Genomic DNA, 26,943 nt, shown 5'->3' on the forward strand with positions numbered 1-26,943 from the left:
AAGAGCACCGAGTCTGGGACTGTGTCACAGCTGAATTAGCCTTTGATTACCGAGCACCAACCTCCAGGGTGCAGAAGTAAAGCAGCAAAAGCTGCACTTCCTCTAGTGTTTGAGTTTCACTGCTTTTTTCACAGAAATCTTTCTTTGTCAGGATTTAAATCCCGAAGGACTTCCTGTTCACAAACACACTGATGTGGGAAAAACAAGCAACAATGTGCCGAAACCTGCCGTCTGTCTGAGGTCACCGTACGACAAAACAGTTTAAATACTGTTGGGTTTATGTTCGAATACTTTGTTATCACGTCTTTATCTTTATGCCGTGTTCTTCTTATTACCATCTCGCTCAGTCCCTCACTCAGCACCTGACGTCCAATCAGCCTGCAGCCAGTCGTACCTGCCCCGGCTTCTGCTCCACTTTGACCAAATAACCAATTAAAGGATCTGTTTGTCTGATTGTAACCCACTTCCTGCAGCCCTCGACCTCCTTAACACCGATCCTCAGTAATCTGCCTCGCTCATCCGTCTGCATCAGCCTGCTGGCATCTGGCAGCCAGACGACTCAGCTCAGCTACACCCTGCTCTCTGATCCAAATCGGTTTCTTCTGCCTGGCTCTGATATTCTCTGATTTCTCCCTCTGAGTTTCTTGTCTTTTTTGGCTCGTTGTGCCTGTAAAAGAACTTTATAGTGTCAAAAATATGAGTCAAGACCAATAAGCAGTTATAACATCAGGCAAGTTCACTTTGTGTGCTGGGGTTACAGAAATACTCAAACAGGCAGCCCGAGTAACACCGGCCGCTACAAACACACCTCGGTGACCCCTGCACAGGCGTCCTCTCTGTCAGCTGTTTCCAGGACCTCACATTCTCACATTCAGAGCCGACTTCACGTCCCTGTTAGAGATGTTCCTCTGACTATTAAACTCTGGCTGAATCGATGCTGATTAACTGATAAAGTCTTTACAACAAAACAAAATCAGGGGCAGTCCAGGATAGAGACATGGAATGGAATAACTTCCTCTGAGCGGAATAATCTCCCAGCTTGACTCCATTTAGTTTTTCTTTTTAAAAATAAATACACGAAAAGATGAAAAGGTTTTCTGTTTCGTGCCTCATCATCCTCTTCATTTGATACTGACATGAGAAATGATCACAGCTGATGTTTATCTTCTCTCTTTGATGTAGGCCTATTAAACGTCTCGATATCTTTACAAAATATTAATCAAAGTCCCTCTGCTCATCAGTACTTCTCCTGACAGCCTGTTTGCAGCTTCTTGACTTTTCTGCACAAGTGTCACCTGATCACTCACTTTTACATAATCCAGCAGCAGCCGTGCTGCTCTGGTTCAGGTCTGGAGCTCTTCCTGAGTTATTCTCAGACTGAAATTTGGGGTTTGGTGCCATCTCTGCGTCGGCCAGCCTCTCCGGACAGGTGGAGGCTGCTGACATCAGTGGGTTTTTTTGTTTCATTTATATTTATTGTTAGAGTGGATACAGTGACGGGTGAAGTGAATGCACTGGTTATCTCTGCATCGTGGCTCCTGTTTGCAGGTGTCAGGGAGCAAGAACCTCAAAGCTGATGTTAGAAGGCGGCGTCCAGATTCCCGGGTCTCAGTCCAATCGTGCATGTGTGAGACGTGCTGGACAAAAACCTCGCAGCTTACAGGAGGTGAAGCATCTGTCGGTGCAGATACCACAGCACACCCTCAGCGTCCACGCCTCAACAGGTCGGATCACCAAAGTGTCATCGTTTATTTTCCAGTCGTCTTGGTTTTTTCTCCCAGGTCCTCGTGGAAAATGTGGAACACACCATCTGTAAGTTTGACGGTATCAGTCTGGCAGCGGACTCACTCTCTTTGTCCCCAACGAATCAACTCTTTGTTTGTTCCAATTATAAACTATTTTGAGTTTTGTGGGGGGGGGTGTTTAAACTTGTAGTTACAAAAAAATTATAATAAATTGGGAAAACTGATAAAAGTGAAATGAAATGAGTTAATGGGGCCAGTCAAAGGTGTCAGTTTTACCATCCCATCCCAGTTCCTGCTCCGTTCCAGTGTAAGAGCAGGAACACCCGGAGTGAGGGAACACAGACTCTCCTCTGACTGATGTCAGTTTGTGCAAACACAGCGACCTGAGATGATGATGGTGATGGTCTCTACGATGAGACACTTGGCTGCCAGTTCATGTGAAGTTAAAGTAAAGCTTGAAGTATAGCAACAATAATCAAAGGAGGCAGCATGTTCTGAACAAAAGGTTTTATTTTTACTGTGTGTTGTGCGTCAGATGGTCCCTTTGTTTTCTTTCTCTTCTAATAGAAATAAGGCGGCTGCTCTTCCAGCTGCAAATATTCCTTCTCACCAGTCAAGCCTTTTATTTGTCACATGCAAAGTTTGCAGCTGCAGTGAAAGACGGACCTGCCTCCAAACGTCTGACTTTATCTACACTCTGACTACGTGGAGACGCTTGAGCACAGTGTCGTTGTTTCGACAGCAGAGAGGATGTCAGTTGTGACGTCAGTGCTTTCTGTGGCAGCGTGTCGCTACTTTAGCGAACTGCTCGCAGTGGACCCGCCCATCTGCTCCAACACCCACCTCCTGCAGCAGCTCGTCCACTGAAAACACAGACACAGCTGTCAATCACAGTTAACTCATTTGTTCCAGATGTAATAGAAACCTGTAGAAAGTGTGTATCCATTCTTCTCCCTGTCAGCAGCTCCAGTTTTAGAAAAGCAAACCAATCATCAGCTTTTGTCTGTGATTAGAAGGAAATTCTGATATTTAGTTTTATATTCTGTTTCAGGGCCATAAGTGTGTGCATTCATGTCACATGAATGAAGCATATTTATTCTGATCATTCAGGTTGTCCTGAATAAAATGATGGAAATTAGATGCCAATTTCTTTAAATAAAGTTCTCATTAAAACCCTTTACAGAGAATTTCACAGGTCCCACATGACGGCAGGTGACAGGGTATCAGTATAAACTTAGCCTCCTACAACATTTCCAAGAACCTCGCCACCATGCTAGCTCCCCACCAACTCTACCAACACGGTCCAGAAACTTGCACTGGATCCAGATGAAACCATTGTGTCCTCTGATGTGGTCTCAGTCTTGTATCCCTACAACCGAGGCAGCAGAGACTGTCAGGAAACAACTGCAGACAGAAAACAGAACCAGCTTCACCCTGATACACCTCCACAACGAGGATTTTTACAGACACAAACATGGATGTGCCATGGGCTCCCTGGTGTGTCCAACCTTTGAAATGGTAAATGGTCTGTATTTGCATAGCGCTTCACAAGCCGGGACTCGAACCGGCAACCTTCAGATTACAAGGCGAACTCCCAACTCTTGAGCCACGATCGCCCGTCGTTTACATGCAGGAAGGGACAGCACCTAGCCGATGATACCGATACATGGACGACACCTGGGTCAAAATCAAAACCCAAGAAGTGGAATCAAATCTGGATAGAAACATCAAATACACCAGGGAAGACACAAAGATAACAGTGCCATGAACACTGAGGACAATGGAAACCTCAACACTGAAGTTTACAGAAGCCCACACACATGGACCAGTACCTCCTCTCTGACTCCCATCACCCTCTGGAACACAGACTTGGAGTAACAGGACCCAACACCAGGCAGAACATGTTCCCTCTAAGCCTGAAGGGAGAAAGAAGGAACGCACACGTAAAGGAAGCATGTGTAACATGTGGCTCTCATCAAATCAGCAAAGATGCAGAAAAAAGAAGATCAGACACCAGCTATGGAGGATGAGAAGGACAAACAGAACAACGCTTCATCCCTGATGTAGCAGGTTTATCAGAGAAACTCAGGAGAGTCTCAACATCCCAGTGCACTTCAGACCACGCTACACACTCAGACACAAACTAAACAGCGTAGTGTAGCAGTGCAATGAGGAGTGCTCAGACACTGGAGACACCAAACAGCCTCTCGATAAAGCCGTGGCATTTATGAAGAAGTCTTCACAAACTAAAGGACGTCATGTTTCCTTCTTTTTTCCAGCTCCAGGACCTGAATGACTGTGAACCTACATGGATGTAAAGACATGAAGAGTGGCTCGAGATTTTTGCAAAGCGCTACACAACATATGTTTGACATTGAGTAATAGATCCTTTCATTGAGTTTTCATAGAAAGTCATATCTGTTCATAAATGTTGCCTTACAGCCTGTGTTGGGTTTTTTGGCATCGCAGATGAAACTGATAACAGCCGAGTGCTTGAACACCACCACAGGAGAAGCTGAAGCTGCTACGTTATTCAGCAAAAATAAATATTAATGTAATATGCTGTTAAAAAAGTAACAGCACAGCCAGGCCAAATGCTGAAGTTCTCCAAATTCATCAGTTACAAAAAGTATTTGAAGGTTTTCTATGATGTCTTTTTCTTCCCTCGGTGGGATTTTGGGGCTCTTGGTGTTTCATAACCTCCATCTCTTCTTTCTGAGCCATTCCTTGGTGTATTTGTTAGCGTGCTGAGCATCATTATTACTTTCAAAGTTGGACTTTTGTTTTAACTTTCGGACAGATAGCCTCACGCTAGCTTCAAGCACTCTTTGATATGAAAGAGCATTTCTTCCATCGGGCTCCACAGTTGTTTTTGGATTTCAGCGCCTTTAGTCTGCGCTAAAAACATCGATGGTCTGTTTCAGCCAAACAAGTCTATCTTTAATTAGTCGTGCAGAGCGCTTTCTTCCAAAGAGGCGGCTCTTTGAAAGCACAGTGTGCTCAGTGCAAAATAGTTTTGCAGTAATATTCTTCTAAATGAGGACAGGCTTCATTTGTTTCTCTTTTATTTGAAGTATCACAAAACATGCTCTCCTCAGTCGGGTCAATGGTCCTGGACGACTCATGACTCTTCTTACAGTGGACTCGTCCATTTCTAATAACTGGGAGCATTTTTAAATCTCTTTCCTGCTTCTCAACCTTCTCTTTAGAGAGCCTCAGAGAGCTACTTAGATCAAGAAATGATGACATAAAATACTTTAATTACCAATAAGACCGACATGTTTCATGAGCTTTTTGACTGAACTTAAACTAAACCAGCCATTTCTGTAGTTTTTATATTAAACGTTTCAATAACTATTAGCATTTTTTTAAGTTAAATTGCATTTTAGCGTTGCACTTTTTTGACCCGTCAGTGACTTGGTGGATGTGTTGATCAAACATGGCAGTTCTACTAACAGGCCAATCATTTAAACAGAGATGCAGCCAGTTTGTTTCAGTAATGATGAAAGCAACAGAAAGAAAGAAGGATGGATTAGTGTAAGGTGTTCCCTCTCTCTGGAAACGACACAATCATTCAGATGGATTACACGCGTCCTCGGGGAAATGACGTGTTCTGATAGGAGCTCCTTAAACGACCTTTTATCAGCAGTTAAAGTGGAGAATGGGAACCAGTCAGACGAGTGCAAACCAAAACCCTGCAGGATGTGGAGAAGAACACAAAATATTATGAACCTCCTTATTGCGGCTCCTCCAACCAACGGCCGCGGCAGGCTAAACATGAGGACACAGATGACGCGCAACAGGAAACACATGAGATGCACTTCTGTACTATTTGCTCCTTTTATTCCACATGGTACTGTCCACTATACGAATCAGCACATGGGATCAAACTATTAAACAAATGCACAGACTGCACAAACAAAATAACTGCAACTCACAAAAAATTCCCCCAATTACTACACCAAACTACAACATCGGCCTGTGGCATAAATTAGTGCATAAACCATACATCAAGTTACAGTCAAGCTGACTCAAGCTGCGGTCGACAGAAGGTTTCCCCTCATGCTCACCCTACTTTTCTGCTCATCAACATCAGGTGCGGTGAACAGGTGAGTGCAACCACATTTACCACCTAACACACCCATGAGTCACGCCCCACGCCCGTGCACCAGTACAGTGATTGCATTTAAACCAACCCACTTAATCAAAAAAGGAACAACTCATATGGCTCCTACACTCCTCGTGTTCATTCCACATGCATAACAGCACGCATTCTTCTTGCTATGTGAGGCTTCAGGTATTAAAGTCTACAGAAACAATCTCGCTCAGCCATCTGTGGGCAACAAAGAAGCAAAATGCTGAGTTGTTGGTTTGTGATGCTGCAGAGCTCTGTTTTCACTGTCACCAACTTCTGTGTAGAAATGGAAATGCTGAAAACTGCAGAGCTCAATGAGCAGTAACTTTGCTGCCTGTAACAACACCGTGCACGAGGATTCACTTCCACTTGTCAAAAGCATGTCTTTGTCCTGTCTTCCTTATATCACAGCAGATGGCCCCGCCCCTCCCTGAACCTGGTTCTGTTGGAGGTTTCTTCCTGTTAAAAGGGAGTTTTTCCTTCCCACTGTCGCCAAAGTGCTTGCTCATAGGGGGTCATTGTTGGGTATATCTCTCTATGTACTATTGTGGGTCTACCTTACAATATAAAGCACCTTGAGGCGACTGGATTAACCCTCTCAGGCTCAAATTAAGTTTTTGTTGCTAATGCACAAGAGAATACCTGCAGTGGTACTTCTGAGTAAAAAAAACTCATAAAACATGTATGTGGGGTAATCGGGTTGTTAGTTTTTAACTGTTGCAAATCTGCAACGCCTGCCTCGAGAGGGTTAAATGTGAGTGGTTTTAGGAGACACTCACCCTCTTTGTCTGTCAGTTTCTCTCCCAGCCCGGTGAGTTTGGCTCGCAGCTCAGAGGCCAGGATGAAGCCTTTCTGCTCCTTGTCGGCCATCCTCATGGCCTCCAAAATCTCCTGCTCTGGCGCCTCCTGCTGGAGCTGCCGGTGCATGATGCTCAGGAAGGTGGAGAAGTCCAGCTCTCCTTCCCGGCCTGTGAGCAGAAAGAAAACAGAGATCTGCTTTTACTGGCACAAAGAAATGAGGCCACTGCAGGAGAAGGGAAGGGCGGGGGAGAAAGTACCACACAGTGTATATGAAATGAGCAAACACTAAAGCAATAAAAGCAAATGTAAAGAGTGTGGCTGTGAGGTAGCTGCTGACGATATGCAGTTAATTAACCAGAACACACACAGCTTCCTCCAGGCTGATCTCAGTGTGTATGAGAGAAACAAGGAAAAACAAATATCACCTCCTTTATGGAAACAGACACAAATATCAAAACTACAGCAAATTTAAAATTACTCCTCAAACTTTCGCAGCTTTCCAGGAAATCTAAGGTTCAGGGGCGCTGACATGGAAACAGGAGCTTCGTTCAGGCTTGCTGTCTTCTTACAACAATGACTGAATAACTTTTTCTTGATCTCAGGATATTAAAATCTTTATCTTCAGGTAAATCCATTAATCTGTCCACATTGGATTATTTATCTCAGCCCCTTCTGTCAAACATGATGGAAATACCAGCCCAATCTTGCATATCAGGGTCTCATTCCTCTGCCACGTCCTCCACCTGACCCAGCTGAGAGACCTGATCTCAGGGATCTGCCCCGGGGTCTCCAGTCTTTGGAAAATAAGGTGAACATTATCCAAACAGTAACACTCTCCTCCAGGACCTCCACAGCCTCTCGTGAGCATACGGGGGAAAGTGGAGGCCGAGAGAATCAATCATCTGCGTCTCCGACAACTTTTCACATGTTTTTGACTCCGTTGGTGCGGTGAGGAAGATGAAGGCAACACAGGGGACAAAGCAAGCAGGTCAGGTTTGATAAACACAAATGGAGCCATTAAGATCACATGAGGTGATAAATGCTTGGTTTGCTCACTGAAATAGCTGCGCTGCTCGTGGGCTGGTGAGCTGAACTGTTTCATTTCAGCACTTTCCCTGATTTGAGTTATTACTGCGTCACCTCAGAAATCAGAAATAAGGAGTCGGAAGGATGATTTCGGGAATACTCTACCCATGTTGTGGCTCAGGAGGTGGCGCTGGACCTCGGAGGGGGTGGGGCTCGACCCAAGGCATCGCATCACTGTTATCAGCTCCTTGGCTTCGATCTTGCCTTTCCGCTGGCGGTCGTACAGCGAGAAACACTCCTTAAACTCTGCGGACACATGAGCACGTTATACACATGTGCAGGAGTCCACATTGTTGCTTTGTCATGTGGACAGAGCAGGATCAGTGATGTCAGCAGGTCTCAGCCTGAGTGCGTCACCTGCTGGGAGAAGGTGGATGATGCTAACAAGGTGCAAAGGAAACTAAAGAGCAACTTCAGCCTTCACTCCTGAGACAAACGTGTTAAACTTCACTCACAGCTCCTCCAGAGGCAGCGAGACCGATCGGACACGCGTGCCCGTCCCATCTGCTGCAAATGAGCCTCAAAGGCGCCTTTATCTTTCTGTACCAAGGTTACATCTGTTCACATACTACAGTGGATGCAAAAGTATTCGGCCCCCTTGAACTTGCCCACAAAGAGTGTGGCTGTGAGGTAGCCCCACTTTGCAGTTATTTATTTGTACAAAATGTATGATTTGTGTTCCATTTCTCACGTGTGCACCACTTTGTGTTGGTCTTTCACCTGGAATTCCAATAACATTGATTCATGTTTGTGGCTGTAATGTGACAAAATGTGGAAAAGTTCAAGGGGGCCGAATACTTTTGCAAGCCACTGTACATACTATGTAATACACAGCCGTGCTTCACAGGACTCTGCATTCACTCCAGCCGAAGAACCTGTTTTAGCACCAATAACGTGCAGTGATGTCTTTATTTGCCTCATCACTGTGGAGGAGTTTTAGTTGCGTCGCCTCATTGAGGTTTGCAACATCTGCTCATGCACAGCTCTCTGAGCTCTGCAGCAGCTCCATTCTTTCCTTCTTCAGTCGTTCTGTTGCAGATCTGCTGCTGTGCTGGGATCTTTGTCCTGTTGATGAGCCGGTTTGGTCCAAGCTTCAGCTGTGGGACACACGGCCTCACACTGACTCTACAGAGGAGCTCATGGTCCACTCAGATCATCGTCCCTCCTCCACCGTGCTGACGGCTGTATGAGGTCTTTGGTTTCTTCAAGCTGCTGAAGTCTTGTTCTTTGTTTACATGCAGCTTTGATTCAATTCAATTTTATTCATATAGTGCCAACAACAGTCACCTCAAGGCGAAGATCAAGATGAAGAACAACATCACAGCGATGTGTTGTATCAGAGTTATTTCTTGTTAAATCATATTTCTCATTCAGTTCAGTTTTATTTATACAAATCACAACAACAGTCGCCTCAAGGAGCTTTATACTGTAAGGTCGACCCTACAATAACACATACAGAGAAACCCAACAATCATATGACCCCCTATGAGCAGCACTTTGGCGACAGTGGGAAGGAAAAACTCCCTTTTAACAGGAAGAAACCTCCAGCAGAACCAGGCTCAGGGAGGGGCGGGGCCATCTGCTGTGATTGGTTGGGGTGAGAGAAGGAAGACAGGATAAAGACATGCTGTGGAAGAGAGACAGAGGTTAATAACAGATATGATTCAGTGCAGAGAGGTCTGTTAATACATAGTGAGTGAGAAAGGTGACTGGAAAGGAAAAACTCAATGCATCATGGGAATCCCCCGGCAGTCTACGTCTATTGCAGCATAACTAAGGGAGGATTCAGGGTCACCTGGTCCAGCCCTAACTATATGCTTTAGCAAAAAGGAAAGTTTGAAGCCTAATCTTGAAAGTAGAGATAGTGTCTGTCTCCTGAATCCAAACTGGAAGCTGGTTCCACAGAAGAGGGGCCTGAAAACTGAAGGCTCTGCCTCCCATTCTACTTTTAAATACTCTAGGAACAACAAGTAGGCCTGCAGAGCGAGAGCGAAGTGCTCTAATAGGGTGATATGGTACTACAAGGTCATTAAGATAAGATGGGGCCTGATTATTTAAGACCTTGTATGTGAGGGGCAGGATTTTAGGCTTTGAAAAACTAAAACGTGCTGCCTTGTTCTTTTTAGAGAGACGAGTCTTGTTTGTTCAGTCTGTTTCTAGCTGCACTGTCACAGATTTTAACCTTTAACCTGCTAACTGAGGTCTGCAGAGTCTGAGATGGAGCTCTTGGGACTTTTGGTGTTTCACAGGCTGGATGCACATCGAGAACACATCCTGTGACCTCAGCTGAGATATTTCCAGTCCACTCTTCCATCCTGTCAAACTGTTTGACACTTAAAGACATTTTAATGATTTTAACAACTCAAACAAGAAAAGCCACTTCTTCCCTTTCCATTGTTGTGTTTGGAACATCAGGGAAATCTCACGATCTTCATCTTTTAATGACTCTTCCCAGCTGATTCGACTGTCATCCACGCAGACACTAAGTTTGCTGAAAACACTAAACTGATTGTAAAATGAGTGAATAAAAGCTGCATCTGTGCATGTTCACCTGTGTCAGAATAAACTTGTGTCCCGTGGGAAGCCCTGACGGCAGTTTAACAGACTGGAAGATGAGAAACCACCAAACACAAGCAGACTGAAAATCAGTGTTTGGATGCAATACCTCCTCATTAGGAAACACTGCGCTCGGACCCTCGCTGTCTGATCGCGTTAGCGGGTCAGGGAGGTCAGCTGAACTGGAACAAGCGCTGCTTTGTGCCGCAGCGGCCACACAAGACTCTTCTGTCTGATTAAAGTCCTGCTGCCTGTGGCTGAAATAATAACCTGTCCTTCCTGCTGCACAGAGACCATCACGGTCAACGCTTCGTCATCTGAATGCATCAGTTTAAGTTCCAGCAGTAAGCAGCTGTGTCAGGACAGCAAGGGCACACGTGTCAGCATCTTACCGTTAATCTGATCCTGAGTCAGGAACTTTGCCTGGAATGAAAGCAGGAACAGCATTAACAGAAATCTGGACGACAGCGTGAAGCTTCAGCGGGGACGTTATCTCACCATTGTGTCTGCTGTTGTGACGAAGCAGCCGGCTGTCAGCGCTCAGGAAAACTGATCCACGCTCTGAAAGATGAGGAATGTAACGGGAGCGGACGGCAGATGCTGGCTGGGACAGCCAGGCTCATCCCTCTGCTGCTGAGGTGTCGCGTTTATGTTTGAAAGCATATATATTTAATATCACACATGCTGCACATACGAGCAGCTGAAAGCCTCCTACACACCTCTGTTCACCTCTGACCCACGTGACCAGGGTCAGAGGTGAACAGTCAACACTGGAGGACTCCTGAACGCCTAAAAACTGCTGCAAAATCAACAATTATTTGAAACAAAATTCAGTTTTCATTAGATGGAGCAGATACTCTCAGAGAGTCGATGCACAGGAGCAGAAAAGGATTAAAGGTTAATATTATTTCTAGAGCTACACATATTTTTTTTTATCTTAAATCTGTAAAATGCTGTTTAGTTGGAAACCTGTGAATTCTTCTGTCTAAAGACAGACTCGGTGAATCGCTCACTGTAGGTTATTTAAAAGTAGAATGGGAGGCAGAGCCTTCAGTTTTCAGGCCCCTCTTCTGTGGAACCAGCTTCCAGTTTGGATTCAGGAGACAGACACTATCTCTACTTTCAAGATTAGGCTTCAAACTTTCCTTTTTGCTAAAGCATATAGTTAGGGCTGGACCAGGTGACCCTGAATCCTCCCTTAGTTATGCTGCAATAGACGTAGGCTGCCGGGGGATTCCCATGATGCATTGAGTTTTTCCTTTCCAGTCACCTTTCTCACTCACTATGTGTTAACAGACCTCTCTGCATTGAATCATATCTGTTATTAACCTCTGTCTCTCTTCCACAGCATGTCTTTATCCTGTCTTCCTTCTCTCACCCCAACCAATCACAGCAGATGGCCCCGCCCCTCCCTGAGCCTGGTTCTGCTGGAGGTTTCTTCCTGTTAAAAGGGAGTTTTTCCTTCCCACTGTCGCCAAAGTGCTGCTCATAGGGGCTCATATGATTGTTGGGTTTCCTCTGTATGTGTTATTGTAGGGTCGACCTTACAGTATAAAGCTCCTTGAGGCGACTGTTGTTGTGATTTGTATAAATAAAACTGAACTGAATGAGAAATATGATTTAACAAGAAATAACTCTGATACAACACATCGCTGTGACGTTGTTCTTCGTCTTTATCGGAGCTCTTATCGCGGTGTGCTCGTATAAACCATACTCTGAGCCTGAAGCCTCTCTCTACATGAACTGAGGTTGTATTAGAGCACGCTGCTGAATTTAATACATTGAGGATGTTTTTGAGGCATAACTCCTCCAAATTAAATTAAAAAGAAGGTTAAATTAAAAGATCTGAGAACTGAGACTTTGGGTATTCAGATACATTTACTTGGTTCAGTTTTATTCACATATATATCCACGCATATTTAAACAAATATTTGATTTTATATATTTCAGCTGCATTTTTCATGTTTCTTAGGGAAAATCCTTGAGCGTGAGCTGAGGAGAATGAATATTTTTGCTGGTTTGTGAGCTGCTTTCAGTTTTTGTATCCCAGTAATAAACAGGTGGAAAAGTGTGGATGCTGTGAGGCTGTATTTCTTATATCCAGTGAAAACCATAAACAGTTTCATCATGGCGTTCCTGTGATTCTGCGACAGATCCTCATTCTTCTCCTTCTAACTCCGTCATATGTGGCTCATCTGGTGGAGGTGGAGCGTGTAGACGGTGCAGGGCCGTGGGATGTAGATCAGTCCGGGGACTGTCGTCCTCAGGATGCTGTCGTTCCACAGACAGGCCACCCAGATCGCCACCAGGATCAGAGCTGCAGAGAAACTATCAGCACAGAGTCAAACAAAGGACGTCTTATTTGCAGTTTGCAGGAAGGCAGCAACCACTCAACAAGCAGTTGGGAAATGCTCATTTTCCCCAGCGTGTCACCAAACAGTCGCCTGTGTGAGCGGAGCTTTGGGCCCACAGATGGAGAAGAAAAGGTGGAGGACAGTGAAAACGAGCCGTCTGCGTTAATGATGTGAGATGTTGTTTTAACTATTATTGATCCTGAGAGCCTGAATGAGTCGGTGTATTACCAACTTAACCTTGAACCTTTAATGTTGGTCGACTAAAAACCTGAAAACATAATTATTTATGTTTCCCAGTTTGCTCATTCGCTGCGTTTTCTCTTTTTTTTTTACCTGTAGAACATGAAAAGCCCATCACTGTTGAGAAACAAGCCCCGCCTCCTCTGATGCATCACTGTAGTGGTCATGGCGAAGAAGGTGAAGGTGAAGAGGATGAAGGTCTGTCCTTCTGTGATTAAATACCTGTCGCCAGGGACAAAGAGAAGCATAACCAATCAGCTCAGTGGCTCCATCAGGTGGCCGGTGGGTGAAGTCGCCCTGCAAACGTCCACTGGTGTAAGCAGACCAAGCCGCTTCAGGGATCATTTCAGGGGAGGAGCCAGTCGGTTCGTTTTGAAGCTGTTTTTCTATAGGTGAGTGTGAGGAAACTTCCTGCCATGTTAAAAATGTGTTTTCCACTCAGTTTCAGTGTAATTCTAACTGACCAGAGTGCAACATAAGTGCACATCGGGCAGTTTTCCACCGTGTGTGTTTCAGTAAGGTGACCGTATTTTGATTTTCAATAAATAGGACACTTGGAGCAGTCATGAAGAACTTTAATAACACTGTTTCATATTTAAACTATGCTTTCTCTGTACGGTTAATGAATGGTGACATAAAAAAGGTCATATAGGCTTTTACAAGTCAACGAGTGCAAAAAAAGAGGACGGTTGGTCACCGTAGTTACAGTGAATCACAATCGTTTGAAACTTCCTGCATCCGCCAGCAACCTTTTGCTATCCAGCTGCAGAACGCACTTTGTCTCCGTCACACTCAGAGGTCTGAGGCTTTCACTATTTGTGTGTCAGAAAAATGATGAATTTTAGGTTTGTGTGTGAAAACAGCCATTCACCTGTTTGATGCGTTTATGTTGAAGGGAGCAGTGAACTGAAAAAGTTGCTTTAATTTAACAGCAGAGAACGAGCAAAGGTTTAAAAACTGCAACCAGCAGAAGCACAAAGTAAAACACTCGTTTGGTATTTAAAGGTCTGAGTCGACCTTCACTCGCTTCTTGAATTCTGTCCTCACTGCATAAACCAGGAAGTCAGCAACACCTGAGAAGCAGCTAATCAATTATTACTAACAGCTGGAGGTGATCACACACACACACACACACACACACAGCCTCAGGTGGTCGGGTATTGTTCTTCAACTATTTACAGGTGAGTTCAGCTGTTACCTGGTGGGAGGACAGCCAGCAGATTAAAGCAAAACTTTCAAATGTCCGAAATTCAACATAATGAAGATTTAACTTATAAGAGTTCTAATTACTGATATTTCTTTATTAAAACTCAAAATATCCACGATTATCTGTGACTTCAGCTGTGACCTGTGATTAAAACAAATATTTAAAAAATGATAATATTATTTTATCACTTAGCTTCAGTCCAACTCGGCCACCACAAAGGTCATTTTTGTCCATAAAGAAGCAAATATGGCGTCTTAAACTAAAAATAAAAACATGCTTTTATTTTATACTCACGCACTAGTCAAAATTCATTCTGTATATTTTTCACGTCCACGCATCTAAACTGTGTGTGTGCCGCTGTGATTGTATACTGGGAGAATATTTCATGCTCTGTAACTTCAAAGCTTCTCCGTTGTGTTCGTTGTTTCTGCTGCTGGGAGCCACCTGACCCCTGAGCTCTTTAGATCTTCTTAATTATGAATGAATTTAATTTTGTTCTGCCTGGCTGGCTGTGTGAGTGAGTGTCTCAAAAATATGGAAATGTCCTGGAGTAAAGTCGAGAATGAGCCTCTGCACGTCTGACTCTCACACAATACACAAACCTCTCACTGCAGACTAATGCGGGACCAACATCACCCTGCGCGCCACCTTTTCCATCTGCTGCCCTCAGGGAGAAGGTACAGGTCTATACAGGCCAGAACATCCAGACTGGCCAACAGCCTGTATCCACAGGCTGTGAGGCTCCTGAACTCTCTGCCCCCCTCTCACGGACAATAACCATATCCAACTTCTTAATAGCAATGAACTGGTCTGCATTGGTGCATCATATCTTTATTCTCTTCCCCCTCCTGCCCCCCCCCCCCCCCCCCCCCTCTTTCTTAAATAGATAACTATCATATCTGATATCATATCTCACAGTACAATAATATTGAATGGGTTGCATTGTTGTATTTTGTCATGTTTCTCAGGTCTTTGTCTGAATTTCTACGAACATTATTGCTAAGGATTGTCTTATTGCATTGGAGTCACACTGGGTTAAATATGTACACTTGGGTTTTAAGGGGTATTTATTATTTTCTTCTTTTTTTTGGGTTGTATGGAAGCCCCAAACGCAATTTCATTGTTCTTGACAATGACAATAAATAAATAAATACTAAATACTAAAATACTAATGCAGATTTATGTACCTGCTGCTGGACTTTTTTAATTACTACTTTCAGCCAACACAGGTTTCACTTGGTGCCTCCATCTGTTAGCTACTTTGGGTTTAAATAGAAAACTCTGTGGTTAATGTTCCTCTGAGATGAAAATAACAGCTTATTTGATGCTCAGTCATCCAGGTAAGGAAATCCCAGAAAGCCCACTGAAGACGCTACGTCCAGTTTTCAGTGGGAGAAACGGTCCGTCACTCATCCAGGTGACCTCTTGGTGTTGAAACATGTACCTACAGACTATTCACACCTACAGGCCAGTGGCCACGCCTTCAATGATGAGGATGTAACATCCTGGACAGGGAGGAACGCTGGTTTGAAGGCGGAGTCAAGGAGGCCATTTATGTGAAAAGGGTAGAGACCATCTCTGAATGGAGGAGGGGGCCTAAGGGTACATCTGTCACCATCTTACAATGCTGGCCATTGATTGGTGGTCAAGACAGTTTGCATATTATTGATCAAGGAAGTGACCTCCCAGCCCATTGTTCCTTCAGTGGGCTGGTTTCAGTCATTATGCAAATGTCCTGTTTCTAAGGTTGGAAAGCTGCAGTCAGCTGAGACTGAAGACGTCACCTGATGATGACGAAGCGTTGATGATGTGTTTTCGATGTCTTGGCTCTCACAGGGCAGACGGACGCATTTCATCAAAACTGGCAATTATTATTCCAAGTTGCTCTTTTTCTTTAAAACTCTGGATTAACGTTGCTGCACGTCTGTAAGCTGCTTTGCAACCCACCTCCAGCCCTTCACATGCTGTTTATGAGCTAAATTAGTATCAGTAAAACCTAAAAGTAAGTTTTGTTCTTCCCTCAGATATTTGCAGGGACTGAACTTTAAGCACGGACAGAGCATGTGCAGAGGATGTTGTAGTAAAGCAGACTGACCAGTAGTAGGCAGCGTTTGGAGCGAGTAGCATCCACGCTGACGGTGGCATCCTCTCCTCCTGCTCCCTGCGACTGAAACAACCATTGAAGAAGAGCACGAGGACGAGGAAGAAAGGGACGTACCTAAGGAGGAAAACGATCCTCGTTACAAGAATAAATGTCAAACATCGACATCGTCTGCTCTTTTGTTGAAAAATCGCTTTTCCTTTGAATTTAAAGCTGCATTTGTTTTTGTCTGTTTTGCAACATTTTTCTGTACTTGTGCTTAATTATAATTATACATTTTTGTCCGCATGTGGAGTCATCGCTTAACACAGCACAACAGCTTTTTCTCTTCTTACCACATCATGTGACCAACAGTGTCATCGTAGTGAAACAGCAGCTCAAAGACGTCGACCTGAAAAACACAAAAACTTTATGAACACGAATCAATTTTATTCATTTATTTGTTTTATTTCTCAAATAGCAGATGATGCATCAGTCATTCAACTGTTTCCCCAAGTTCAGATTCACATGTGTCCTCGGGTCTGCGGCGCTGTTCGTCCATCTGGAAGGTTTTGGTGTCAGCTGTCAGATTTCTGCTGCCTTCTGTATGAAGATCAGTGGAGGTTTCTTACATTCTACTTTCTCTGAACCACACTTCACTCACCAGCTTAGACTGAAGGATCAGAATCAATGTGTCAGAAACAGACCTGGAGTCCTTTAAATTCTCACTGTGTTGTTGTGCATTCAGTTCAGATTGTAATGGGGACGAGCTGAACTCTGTATCAGGAGAACAAGTGTTCAGCTTCAGTTTCACTAAATCTGACTCACACCGAGGGAGGATGAGGAGGAGGAGGAGCGGTTCGGTTCTTACAGAAGGATCTCAGCTCAAGGACCCCCTCCTGAGCTCAGATGTATATTTTCCCACCGTTCACGGTCCGGGGTCCTCTCACTGTTTGTTATTCGGTCTTTCGAGTGCAGCACCTACCAGGGCCGAAGGTTTGAGGTTCCTCATTATTGGATTCTCTCTAACAGGCAGGTGCAGCTGGTAACCAATCAGCAGCAGGCGTCTCGTGATGGAGTCTGCCACCAAGTGAAGGGTGGTTCCCATGGAAACGGCGATGATGCCAAGGCGGACGGCGAGGCCCGGGAGCATCCAGGGGCTGCGTTCAAGCATCTGAGACGGAGCAAAGTCAATTAAAACTCAGAAAATCGACACCAAAGGAGTTCGTCATGTGGGATAGCCTGAGGCGCGTCACAGTTACTTTGAGAAGTATGAGCGGAGCCGTGACGTTGTACAGGAAGTGGAGATGGTCTGCAACCCCAGGATGCTGCAGAGGGAGCCAATCGGCAGGGAGGACAAGCTGCCAAAAACAAGACACTTCATGGTTAGGTTTTCCCAACATTATTCCACTAATGCTTTATTATTATAATTATTATTATTATTATTCCAATGCAGATGAGCGAGGTGGCGTCTTAATGAAAATATAGCGACGACTGAAAGCGATCACGTTTCAGCAGCAGAACAAAACAGATGCTGAATGTCCTGTTAGGCTCCCTCTGGGTGAAAATAGAAAGTCCCGAAATTAAGCGCTAGTCATCGTTTTGTTACCATGACGACAGGACGGCCAACATCCAGGATCCAATTCTGGAAGGTGAAGCTGAGCCAGAGGTCTAGGTGGAAGCGAGGCCTCGGCAGAACCGCCTCCACCTGCGTGGAACCGGCCGAGCGGCTGCAGGACACAGAGACGAGCGGAGGAACGTAAACGCACCGTTAACACAGAAAAAACATAGAAGCAGCTGAAATGAAAATGGGAGCTCGGTGATTGCAAAAGGTGAAAAATGTCTCCAGCCTTCACAGGTTACGGACGTCAGGAGGTCTGAAACAACAGCACAGAGCCTGTTTGAAGGGAGGCTGCAGTGGACTCTGACTCTCAGACTTATACGAGCTTATACTGACTAGTTTAAGAGAATGGGTCGTATGAATAAAAAGAGCTTGTCTTCCAATGAAGTTAAATTGATATTCAGACCTGTCTGAAATCTCACAGAGCCCTCGTCTGGGCGCACACGCTGGACTGATCTCAGGAGCTGAGTTATGGATGTGGAGCGGGCTCCTGAGGTAAACTGGTCCTGGATGAGGGCCCAGAGGGCCACACAGAAGAAATCAAGTGCCCTGACCCTGGAGCCAGGACTGGGGAGGAGGGGCCACCTTTCTCTGGGCCAGGGGTGTCAAACAAAAGGTCTGGGGGCCAAAAGTGGCCCAGCAAAGACCCAAATCTGGTCAAATGAACAGCTCTGGATGTGTTAAAGCAGACGTAAGTGTTGGTTTTAAACATTTTTTACAAGTTTTACAGAAACAGACAATCAACTAACAGAAGTTCCTGTTTTTTCACAATCGAAGAAGTTTATTATTTTCATCATGAGGCACAGTTAAAAATGTAGTTTATTTCTCACACGTTTTAGAGTTGTGCTGATAGATATTTCTTTCATTTACTACAGCAGCGTTTCTTTATCATGAGGTGTTTTCAGGAAAGTCGGACTAACAGGAGGCCCTGAGCTGAATCTGGAATACTTTTATGAGCCCTGAGGAGAACTCAAGGACATGGACGAATAGATGGATGCAAGGATGGATGGCACAGTTTAGAGGTTAAAATTTTCATCTAATCTCATGAATTAATTAGTAAATAAATAAATTAGATGTTTCTGTAGAGGCGTCTGCAGATGTCTTTTAATCATTGGTCCAAAGCTGTGACATTAATTAAAGGTGAATAACTGATTATGGGTGGGAATTATGAGAAATTGAACTGCACAAACCTGCACATGAAAGCTGCTGCACGCAGAGCTGGGTTCTCTCTCTTCCTCGTGGACGTCTTCGTGTCTGTCCGTAAAGTCATATTCTCTGCGTTATTGTCCTTTTCATTCCCACCGAGGTGTCAGTCCCACAGCGAGCACCGGTGCTCCAGAAACGGTTTCTCTTCATCTGAAATAAATCAAAGCAAATGATTTCACCAGCACAAACACAGAGCTTCTACAGGAAGTCCATCCATCAGGTTAATCTGTCAGCAGATTAGCATTAATCTGCACAAACCCCCCTCCCAGTTTTTATTAGATTAATCTGGTTTAGATGAGCTGATCTCAGAGCTTATGGTCCTGGAGTTCAGTGTAAAGAGATAAAAACCTCAAAAACATGTTTTCATTTTACTGAAAAGGAAAAAATGAACCTGCAGCATCTGACTGAGCAGAGCTCAGACTGAGCTTGCTCTGCTGAAAGTCAGCACTTTGTAGTTTGAACTGCTTTCAGGTGACATCAGGCTGACTGGGACAGTACAGCTATAGCTCATCTTTTCACCTGCCGAGTGAAAGTAAAAAACCCAAACTTTGAAACCACATAATCACAACTACATTTTTTAAGCAGTCAAACAGTCTCAAAATGAATCTGCCTGAAATGCAGCATAAAATCAGGGAATGTACAGAACATAACGGATTAATGGCCTCTCAAGAAAAACACCACACTCACACTTTAATAAGTGTTAGAGAAAAAAACTGTATGGCAATTAATAAGAAAGAAATTGATTAATGACACATATCAAAAATTAATAATATAAAAATTGCAAATTTACCACAACTTGACACAAAAATTTAAAATAAGCAAAAGAAAAACTGGAAGATTTCCTTTTTAAAAATGTGAATAATAATAATAATAATAATAATAATAATAATAATAATAATAATAAATTATAGGCAATTTAAAAAACAAACTACGAAATATATGAAATATTTAGACAAATTTCAAAATAATCTGAAGCTTGGGAAATTAATGGCAAAAAATATCTATATAATTTTTTTTTTTAATCTTAATTTAAAATTCAAGTTAAAGTCATTATTTTATACTAAACCAATTCAAATGGATATCTCGTGATTATCCTGACGGTTTTTGTTTTGATGAGCAGATGCAGTAATTGACCCGGACCAGAGGGTGGCGCTGCAGTGCGGGCCCTCTCGCGGTGAGCAGCAGAAGAAGAGGCGGGAACAGAAGTTGCTGGAGAACGTTCCTGTCGGAGGTGTTTTAAAGCGGAAACTTCCGTGAACGCTGAAATCAGCTGTTTGTTTCTGAGTGTTTGACGCTGCGGGACGTCGTTTTTATTTTCAGTAACAACAGGAGGTGTCATTTATCTGACCTTTGACCTCAGACACGCTTTGGAAGCCGCTCCCTGACGTTAGCAGTTAGCCGTCGGAGCTAACCGGTCCACTCGCTCTGCTGCTGCCGGAGACGCACACCCAGAGTCCAGTGCTTATAGTCAAACCAGCCGGGACCTCTGAACGTTTCCTCCGGGGCTGTAGGTAGGACAGAGCCGTTTCATGTCACCCCCGGGGCCGGTGTGGACTCTTTAATGGGAGGCGGATCGCTCCGGGGGAGTGGACGCTGTCAGTTTGGAAGAACGCGGAGCTCCTGGCTTCCTCTCGGGCTCTCATGGAGTCTCTGGCCGGGTATGTGTACAAGGCTGCCAGCGAGGGCCGAGTCCTGACCCTGGCCGCGCTGCTGCTGAACCACTCCGAGGCGGAGACGCAGTTCCTGCTGAGCTACGTGACCCACCTGAGCGGCCAGAGGTCCACCCCGCTGATCATCGCGGCGCGGAACGGCCACGACAAGGTGGTCCGGCTCCTCCTGGACCACTACAAGGTGGACACCGAGCAGACCGGCACGGTTCGGTTTGACGGGTACGAGCTCACCCGAGGCTACCTGCGCTCCACAGCCAGGTTTATTACTCAGATATCACCAGTTTCATGAAGTCAGGCAGGACAGAGGTCACGCAAAACTCAAAGTGTTTGTTAAAAGAAAAACCGAGTTTACAGAAATTCGTCTGATGTAGTTTGACTGGTCCTCACCTGCTAACCTGCTGCACCAGCTTATGTCCACAGCAGCTTTCATATAGTGCCCTAAATAAGTGTCAATCAAACTAATCTTGGGAAATGAATAAACTTAACAGAAGTTAACAGAAACAAAACTGGTGCATTTGTGAAAAAAGGGTCAGAGGTTAAAAATGGAAAAAGTCTGACATGATGATGGAGAACTAATAAGACATTTTTGTTGGAAACAGTTTTAGAGGATGTTTAAAAAGGACAATTATTACATTTTACAGCTGTTAGCTGCTGTTAGTCTGCATTAGTGAAACTGTTTGAAATGGATCTGTCGTTGTTGGAGGAGGAGGAGAGCGGGATGATGAAGGCGTACATGTGTGAAAGTCATAGTATGGTCTGACGGCGGTTTGTGGTGTTTTGGGGATAAGTCGTACTCTGTGCGGGCGTCTCTGATCACATACATAAAATGTGATCAGGTGAAAAGACGATTTCCATCTCGGCCACTGTATTCCACTTCCACACGCTGCGAACCATATATACCGTATATTTTAATGGATTAATTCTAAGTTGATTCAAATTCAAATTTTATTTGTCACGTACACAGTCGTACACAGTACGATATGTAGTGAAATGCTTGGACAACTGCTCGTGACCTAAAGAAAACAAAAAAGGAAAAGGCTATGAATAAGATAGGAAATAAATATGAAAAATTAAAAAGGGTAAATTTAACTAGGAAGGAATAAAATATAAATTAAGGTTAAAAATGAAATAACTGTACAACACAAATTAGAATGAAGGGTAAATTTAACTGGGAAGAATAAGATAAAATATATAAATTAAAGTTGAAAATAAAATAACTGTACAACAAAATACACAATATAGAACTATATAAGAATGTATGAAGAAATCTAAATCTAAATAAATATATACACAATAACAGCAGCTGTACAAGTATTAACCGGAAATGAAGAATATAGTGACCAGTGTTGTGCGATCCACATTATGTCTTGTGCAGTGCAAATATGCTTAAAGTGATTTAAGTGATGAAGTGAAACCAAAGTCCAGAAAGTCCAGTGTGTGTGTAAGAACTGTATGTGTGGGTCAGTACTGTGTGGTGGTGTGATTGAGAGACCGTATCGCCTGCGGGAAGAAGCTCCTCCTCAGTCTCTCTGTGTTGGTCTTCAGGGAGCGGAATCGCTTTCCTGACCTCAGCAGAGAGAACAGTCTGTTGTTGGGATGGCTGAGGTCCTTCACGATCTTCCTGGCCTTGGTCCAGCACCGCCTGCTGTAGATTGAGTGCAGGTCAGGGAGGGGTGATGCGAACACATCAAGAGGATATATATGAATACTATAATCTGGTTTCTATCAAATACTCTAAAAAAATGAGGTACTGTATGTTTACCGTTATATAAGCGATCTGTTTCACTGCAGCGAGGTCTGCCTGTAAACGTGCTGTTAAATGTTCTTCAGTGCTTTACGTGATGAGGCTGAAGGCTCGGTTAGATAATCAGAGCACCTTTGAAGTGATAAGAGAATCCGGATCACGGGGAAAGACCAGGTTTCTGTTTCATTTTAAAAGCATTGAAACCAAAAGCTTCATTCAGCGGCTCTTTACCTCAGCAGAAGGTGTTTGCTTTTTAAATTATTCCTCGTTTAATGAGCAGTTTGTCAGGAAACAGATGAGCAGCCTGAGGGGTCGACATGCTGCAGGTCTGCTGCCGCTATCCAAACGTGACGGTTCAGAGTCTCCGTGGAACGGCACAAAGACCGCGGCGTTTTATCTCTGATGGTTCAAACATCTCGTGGAGGTCGACAGATGTATTCAAAGCATGTCTGTGTCCTCTGGTCCTCAGTCATCAACGTCACAGTCAGTCCCACTGTGTGCTCTCTGCAGTAAAGGAAGAGGGCGCGCTTGATTCATAACCAGACAAAAGAGAGCTTGAATTTTACTGAGATTGTTCTGTTTTCATGAGTTTTGGTAAACTGACACTGACACCTGCTCTACGTAAACGGCTTTCATTTAGAAAACACTGAATGGGTGAAGGACAGAACTCCTGAAAATTACAATTCAACCAACAGTTGAATCTGTTTTTATTGTTCTTGTAGTCGTTACTGTCGTTGTTGTTTGAATCGTGACCATTTAACCGGAGGATGATGACACGTTAACGTTTGTTGTCTCTGGCCTGCAGCTACGTCATCGACGGTGCCACGGCGCTGTGGTGTGCAGCCGGCGCAGGACACTTCGAGGTGGTGCGTCTTCTGGTGAGTCACCACGCCAACGTCAACCACACCACCATCACAAACTCCACCCCCCTGCGAGCCGCCTGCTTCGACGGGCGTCTGGACATCGTTCGCTACCTGGTGGAGCACAACGCCGACATCAGCATCACCAACAAGTTCAACAACACCTGTCTGATGATTGCCGCCTACAAAGGCCACACGGAGGTGGTGAGGTTCCTGTTGGAGAAGGGGGCGGACCCCAACGCCAAGGCCCACTGCGGGGCCACCGCGCTGCACTTTGCAGCTGAGGCAGGACATCTGGACATTGTCAAAGAGCTGATGCAATGCCAGGCATCCATGGTGGTGAACGGGCACGGCATGACGCCGCTGAAAGTGGCGGCGGAGAGCTGCAAGGCTGACGTGGTGGAGCTGCTGCTGGCGCACGCTGACTGCGACCCTCACAGCCGCATCGAGGCCCTGGAGCTGCTGGGCGCCTCGTTCGCCAACGACAGGGAGAACTACGACATACAGAGGACGTACCACTACCTCCACGCGGCCATGATGGAGCGCTACCGCGATCCAGACAACAACATCACCAAGGAACTGTTCCCAGCCGTCGAGGCTTACGGAGGGCGCCGCGAGTGTCAAACGCTGCAGGACCTGGAGGCCATCAGGGTGGACCGCGACGCCCTGCACATGGAGGGACTGATGATCCGAGAGCGGATCCTGGGCTCGGACAATATCGACGTGTCGCATCCGATAATCTACCGTGGCGCCGTCTACGCTGACAACATGGAGTTTGAACAGTGCATCAAGCTGTGGCTGCACGCCCTCCGCCTGCGGCAGAAAGGAAACCGCAACACGCACAAGGACCTGCTGCGCTTTGCCCAGGTGTTCTCGCAGATGGTCCACCTGAAGGAGCACGTGTCAGCCGCCGCTGTCGAGCAGGTGCTGAGTTGCAGCGTTCTGGAGATTCAGCGCAGCATGGTTCGCGTGGAGGCCGCCGCTGAATCCGAGCTGCCACAGGCCATGGAGAGTTACGAGTCCAACGTCTTCACCTTCCTGTACCTGGCGTGCATCTCCACTAAAACCACCTGCAGCGACGCGCAGCGCGCCGCCATCAACAAGCACATCTACGACCTGATCCAGCTAGATCCGCGGTCACGCGAGGGCGCCTCGCTGCTCCACCTCGCCATCAGCTCCACCACGCCGGTGGATGACTTCCACACCAACGATGTGTGCAGCTTCCCCAACGCGCAGGTCACCAAGCTGCTGATCGACTGCGGCGCGCAGGTCAATGCCATCGACAACGAGGGCAACACGCCGCTGCACGTCATCGTCCAGTACAACCGGCCCATCAGCGACTTCCTCACGCTGCACGCCATCATCATCAACCTAGTGGAGGCCGGCGCGCACACGGATATGACCAACAAGCAGAACAAGACGCCGCTGGACAAGAGCACGACGGGCGTGTCCGAGATCCTGCTGAAGACGCAGATGAAGATGAGCCTCAAGTGCCTGGCGGCGCGCGCCGTCCGGCAGCACCAGATCACGTATCGCAACCAGATCCCCAAAACGCTCGAAGAGTTCGTGGAGTTCCACTGACGCCGGACGATTTTTAAAAACGTTTTTCTAACAGTTCACACGGTGCTGAGGTTGGCAGCTCAGATCGTTTTTTGAGCATTTTTATATAAAAAAAATCTTTTTTTTCTTTTCGGCAGCACCAGGCAGCTTCCTGTTTTGCCTTACCTCTCTGCCAGGAAGCTGCCGCCACGTCGCCGCGATTGTGTAAGAAGAAATGATCGGACCGAAGGAACGAGTGCCTGAAGAGACGCCGCCGGACGACCGAGCTCAACCACCAATCAGCCGTCGCGCAGAAGATTATTTTTTAATTGGAGAGAAGTTTTTATTGGGGTTGTTCCTGACTGTGGCGGGTCGAGGCTGAATTCAGACGTCTGCTTCATCACGTTTGAGTTCAACTTTTTCTTCTGGCTCTAAAGAAACTGTGCGGACACTCCTGCTCTGAATCCTTCCACGCCCTTTTATTTATAGTTGTGGGTATTTATTTGGGCAGCGTTCAGCCTTTTTCTCATCAGCTGTGTCGGGTTTTGTTTTTGTTGTTTTTTTAATGAGATTTCTGATAAAATAACTGCAAATGAGCTGCTTCGACTTTCTCTCACTGTCTGAGAAATTCTAAAAAGAAACAGCATAAAAAATGTCAAAGTTTAGTGTTAGAAAGAAAACAGACGACCTTTACACGGAGTTTCATCAGATTTGTCTGAATGCAGATTTTATGTCCCGATAAAGTTAGTTTTTTTTTTAGTTAATGGATAAGTACGTGCCAAAAAGCCTCCGCCGAGGGTCGAACTGAGTCTTGAAGCCCAGATTCAGTTGAAGTGTTCAAACCGACGTCTCTCCTGCTGTTGTAGAAATCAGCAGGAGTTACACTTTGATGCCATAACGTGACAAAGTTTTATTTTATTCTAACTTTTGACACCAGGATGTGAAAAGTGAGCCAACAAAAGGCTCGTCAGTCGGTCTCTTACGGTTTAGATAACGAGCACATCTCAAGCTCGCCGTGATGGATGTTTCTCCACGCTGACTCTTGGGAAGCTGCGAGCGTTTCGGGGGCGGGGGACTCGACTGCCGGCGGCCTTCCGACTGACACGTGGGGAGCTGGTGCGGCGTCGCCTGGGCGTTAATGACCATATCTGCGTCACCCTTGCGCACTCGCAGACTTGAAAATTGACCGAGGCGTTGGGGATCTGCAGAACCGCCCGTGGAATTTACTGTAATGTTTTGGCGTTTGTTGAAAGCCTCTCGTGTTGGTGAACGCCCCGCTGCAAGAATCAAAGATTTTAAAACTGGATCTGAAACCAAACAAGGAAAAGAAATCAGTTTTGAGTGCAGGTTTCAGATTTCTGCATCGTAGGCGTCACCTCACCGGGATCAGCAGTGCCTTTAAGTAAAACGTCCGGATAATCCCGACTCGCATCCAGTCTGATGGGCCGTTTCTGGCTTTAAGTTTTAATATGAGCGTCGTTAAAGTGAGTGGTTGAGAAATAAATGGTAATCTTACTCGGTGCTAGCGTTTAGCGGTGTGAGACTGGAGTCGGCGGATTAATTTTCCAGATCTGGAGCAGGATCCTCCAGGAGGGACGTTAGAGGATGAAGGTTTTGATCGATGCTCTGCGGGCGTTTTTTGCATTCCTGCCGGATGTTGAATATCGACGCCGCGGCGTTTTATTTATCTGGGAGCAGGTCCGACTCTTCTCACATCCCTCCCCTACTGAAGCTGCCTGTCACTTTATAAACACCTTTAACCCAAACGTCACGTTCGTGAACATTTGTGCTCAGGTCGTTGAGCTTTAGATGCTCGCTAAGGCCCGGCCTGTTTGGTCCAAAGTGAGGATGAGACGTTTGAGAGCAAAGCTGTGGATGCTCCAGCAGAGGCCCGCTCTTATTTTCCACACAGGTGCCAAATCTCACCTGCTCTCATGTTTATTGCAATAATATGATGTTCAAATGTAGACCTGAGGTGGGAATGGTGTGAGATTTAGAAAAGTTTCCTGCTGATGTTTCCTCCTGTGTTTAACATCAGACTTTATTATAACACTTGGGAGGACGGCCAAGCGTTCGGGTTGTTTTACTCTGTTTGGGAG

The 26,943-nt window shown here is 45.4% G+C and overlaps 3 protein-coding genes across 3 annotated transcripts; 1 reads left to right on the plus strand and 2 right to left on the minus strand.

Moving 5' to 3' along the window:
- Positions 1-2,510: 2,510 nt before the first annotated feature.
- On the minus strand, positions 2,511-10,770 carry LOC146629749 (calmodulin-like protein 4). The gene is made up of 4 exons (XM_085358850.1): positions 10,716-10,770; positions 7,873-8,013; positions 6,660-6,848; positions 2,511-2,608 (listed from the first exon to the last, which is right to left on the minus strand). Exons 1-4 carry the CDS (start codon positions 10,768-10,770, stop codon positions 2,511-2,513), a joined length of 483 nt encoding a protein of 160 aa, XP_085214976.1.
- A 1,733-nt stretch (positions 10,771-12,503) lies between these two features.
- LOC146629750 (ceroid-lipofuscinosis neuronal protein 6 homolog) lies at positions 12,504-19,095 on the minus strand. Its single transcript, XM_085358851.1, has 8 exons — positions 19,016-19,095; positions 17,814-17,934; positions 17,467-17,565; positions 17,190-17,378; positions 16,561-16,616; positions 16,220-16,342; positions 13,011-13,139; positions 12,504-12,651 (listed from the first exon to the last, which is right to left on the minus strand). Exons 1-8 carry the CDS (start codon positions 19,093-19,095, stop codon positions 12,504-12,506), a joined length of 945 nt encoding a protein of 314 aa, XP_085214977.1.
- A 1,175-nt stretch (positions 19,096-20,270) lies between these two features.
- On the plus strand, positions 20,271-25,424 carry fem1b (fem-1 homolog b). The gene is made up of 2 exons (XM_085358852.1): positions 20,271-20,920; positions 23,251-25,424. Exons 1-2 carry the CDS (start codon positions 20,673-20,675, stop codon positions 24,884-24,886), a joined length of 1,884 nt encoding a protein of 627 aa, XP_085214978.1. The 5' UTR covers positions 20,271-20,672; the 3' UTR covers positions 24,887-25,424.
- Positions 25,425-26,943: the final 1,519 nt, after the last annotated feature.

The sequence above is a fragment of the Diplotaxodon limnothrissa genome, linkage group LG7 (genome assembly GCF_057381915.1).
Source record: "Diplotaxodon limnothrissa isolate DT_005_m linkage group LG7, D_limnothrissa_male_GT1.1, whole genome shotgun sequence".
In the NCBI taxonomy this organism is placed as follows: Eukaryota; Metazoa; Chordata; class Actinopteri; order Cichliformes; family Cichlidae; genus Diplotaxodon; species Diplotaxodon limnothrissa.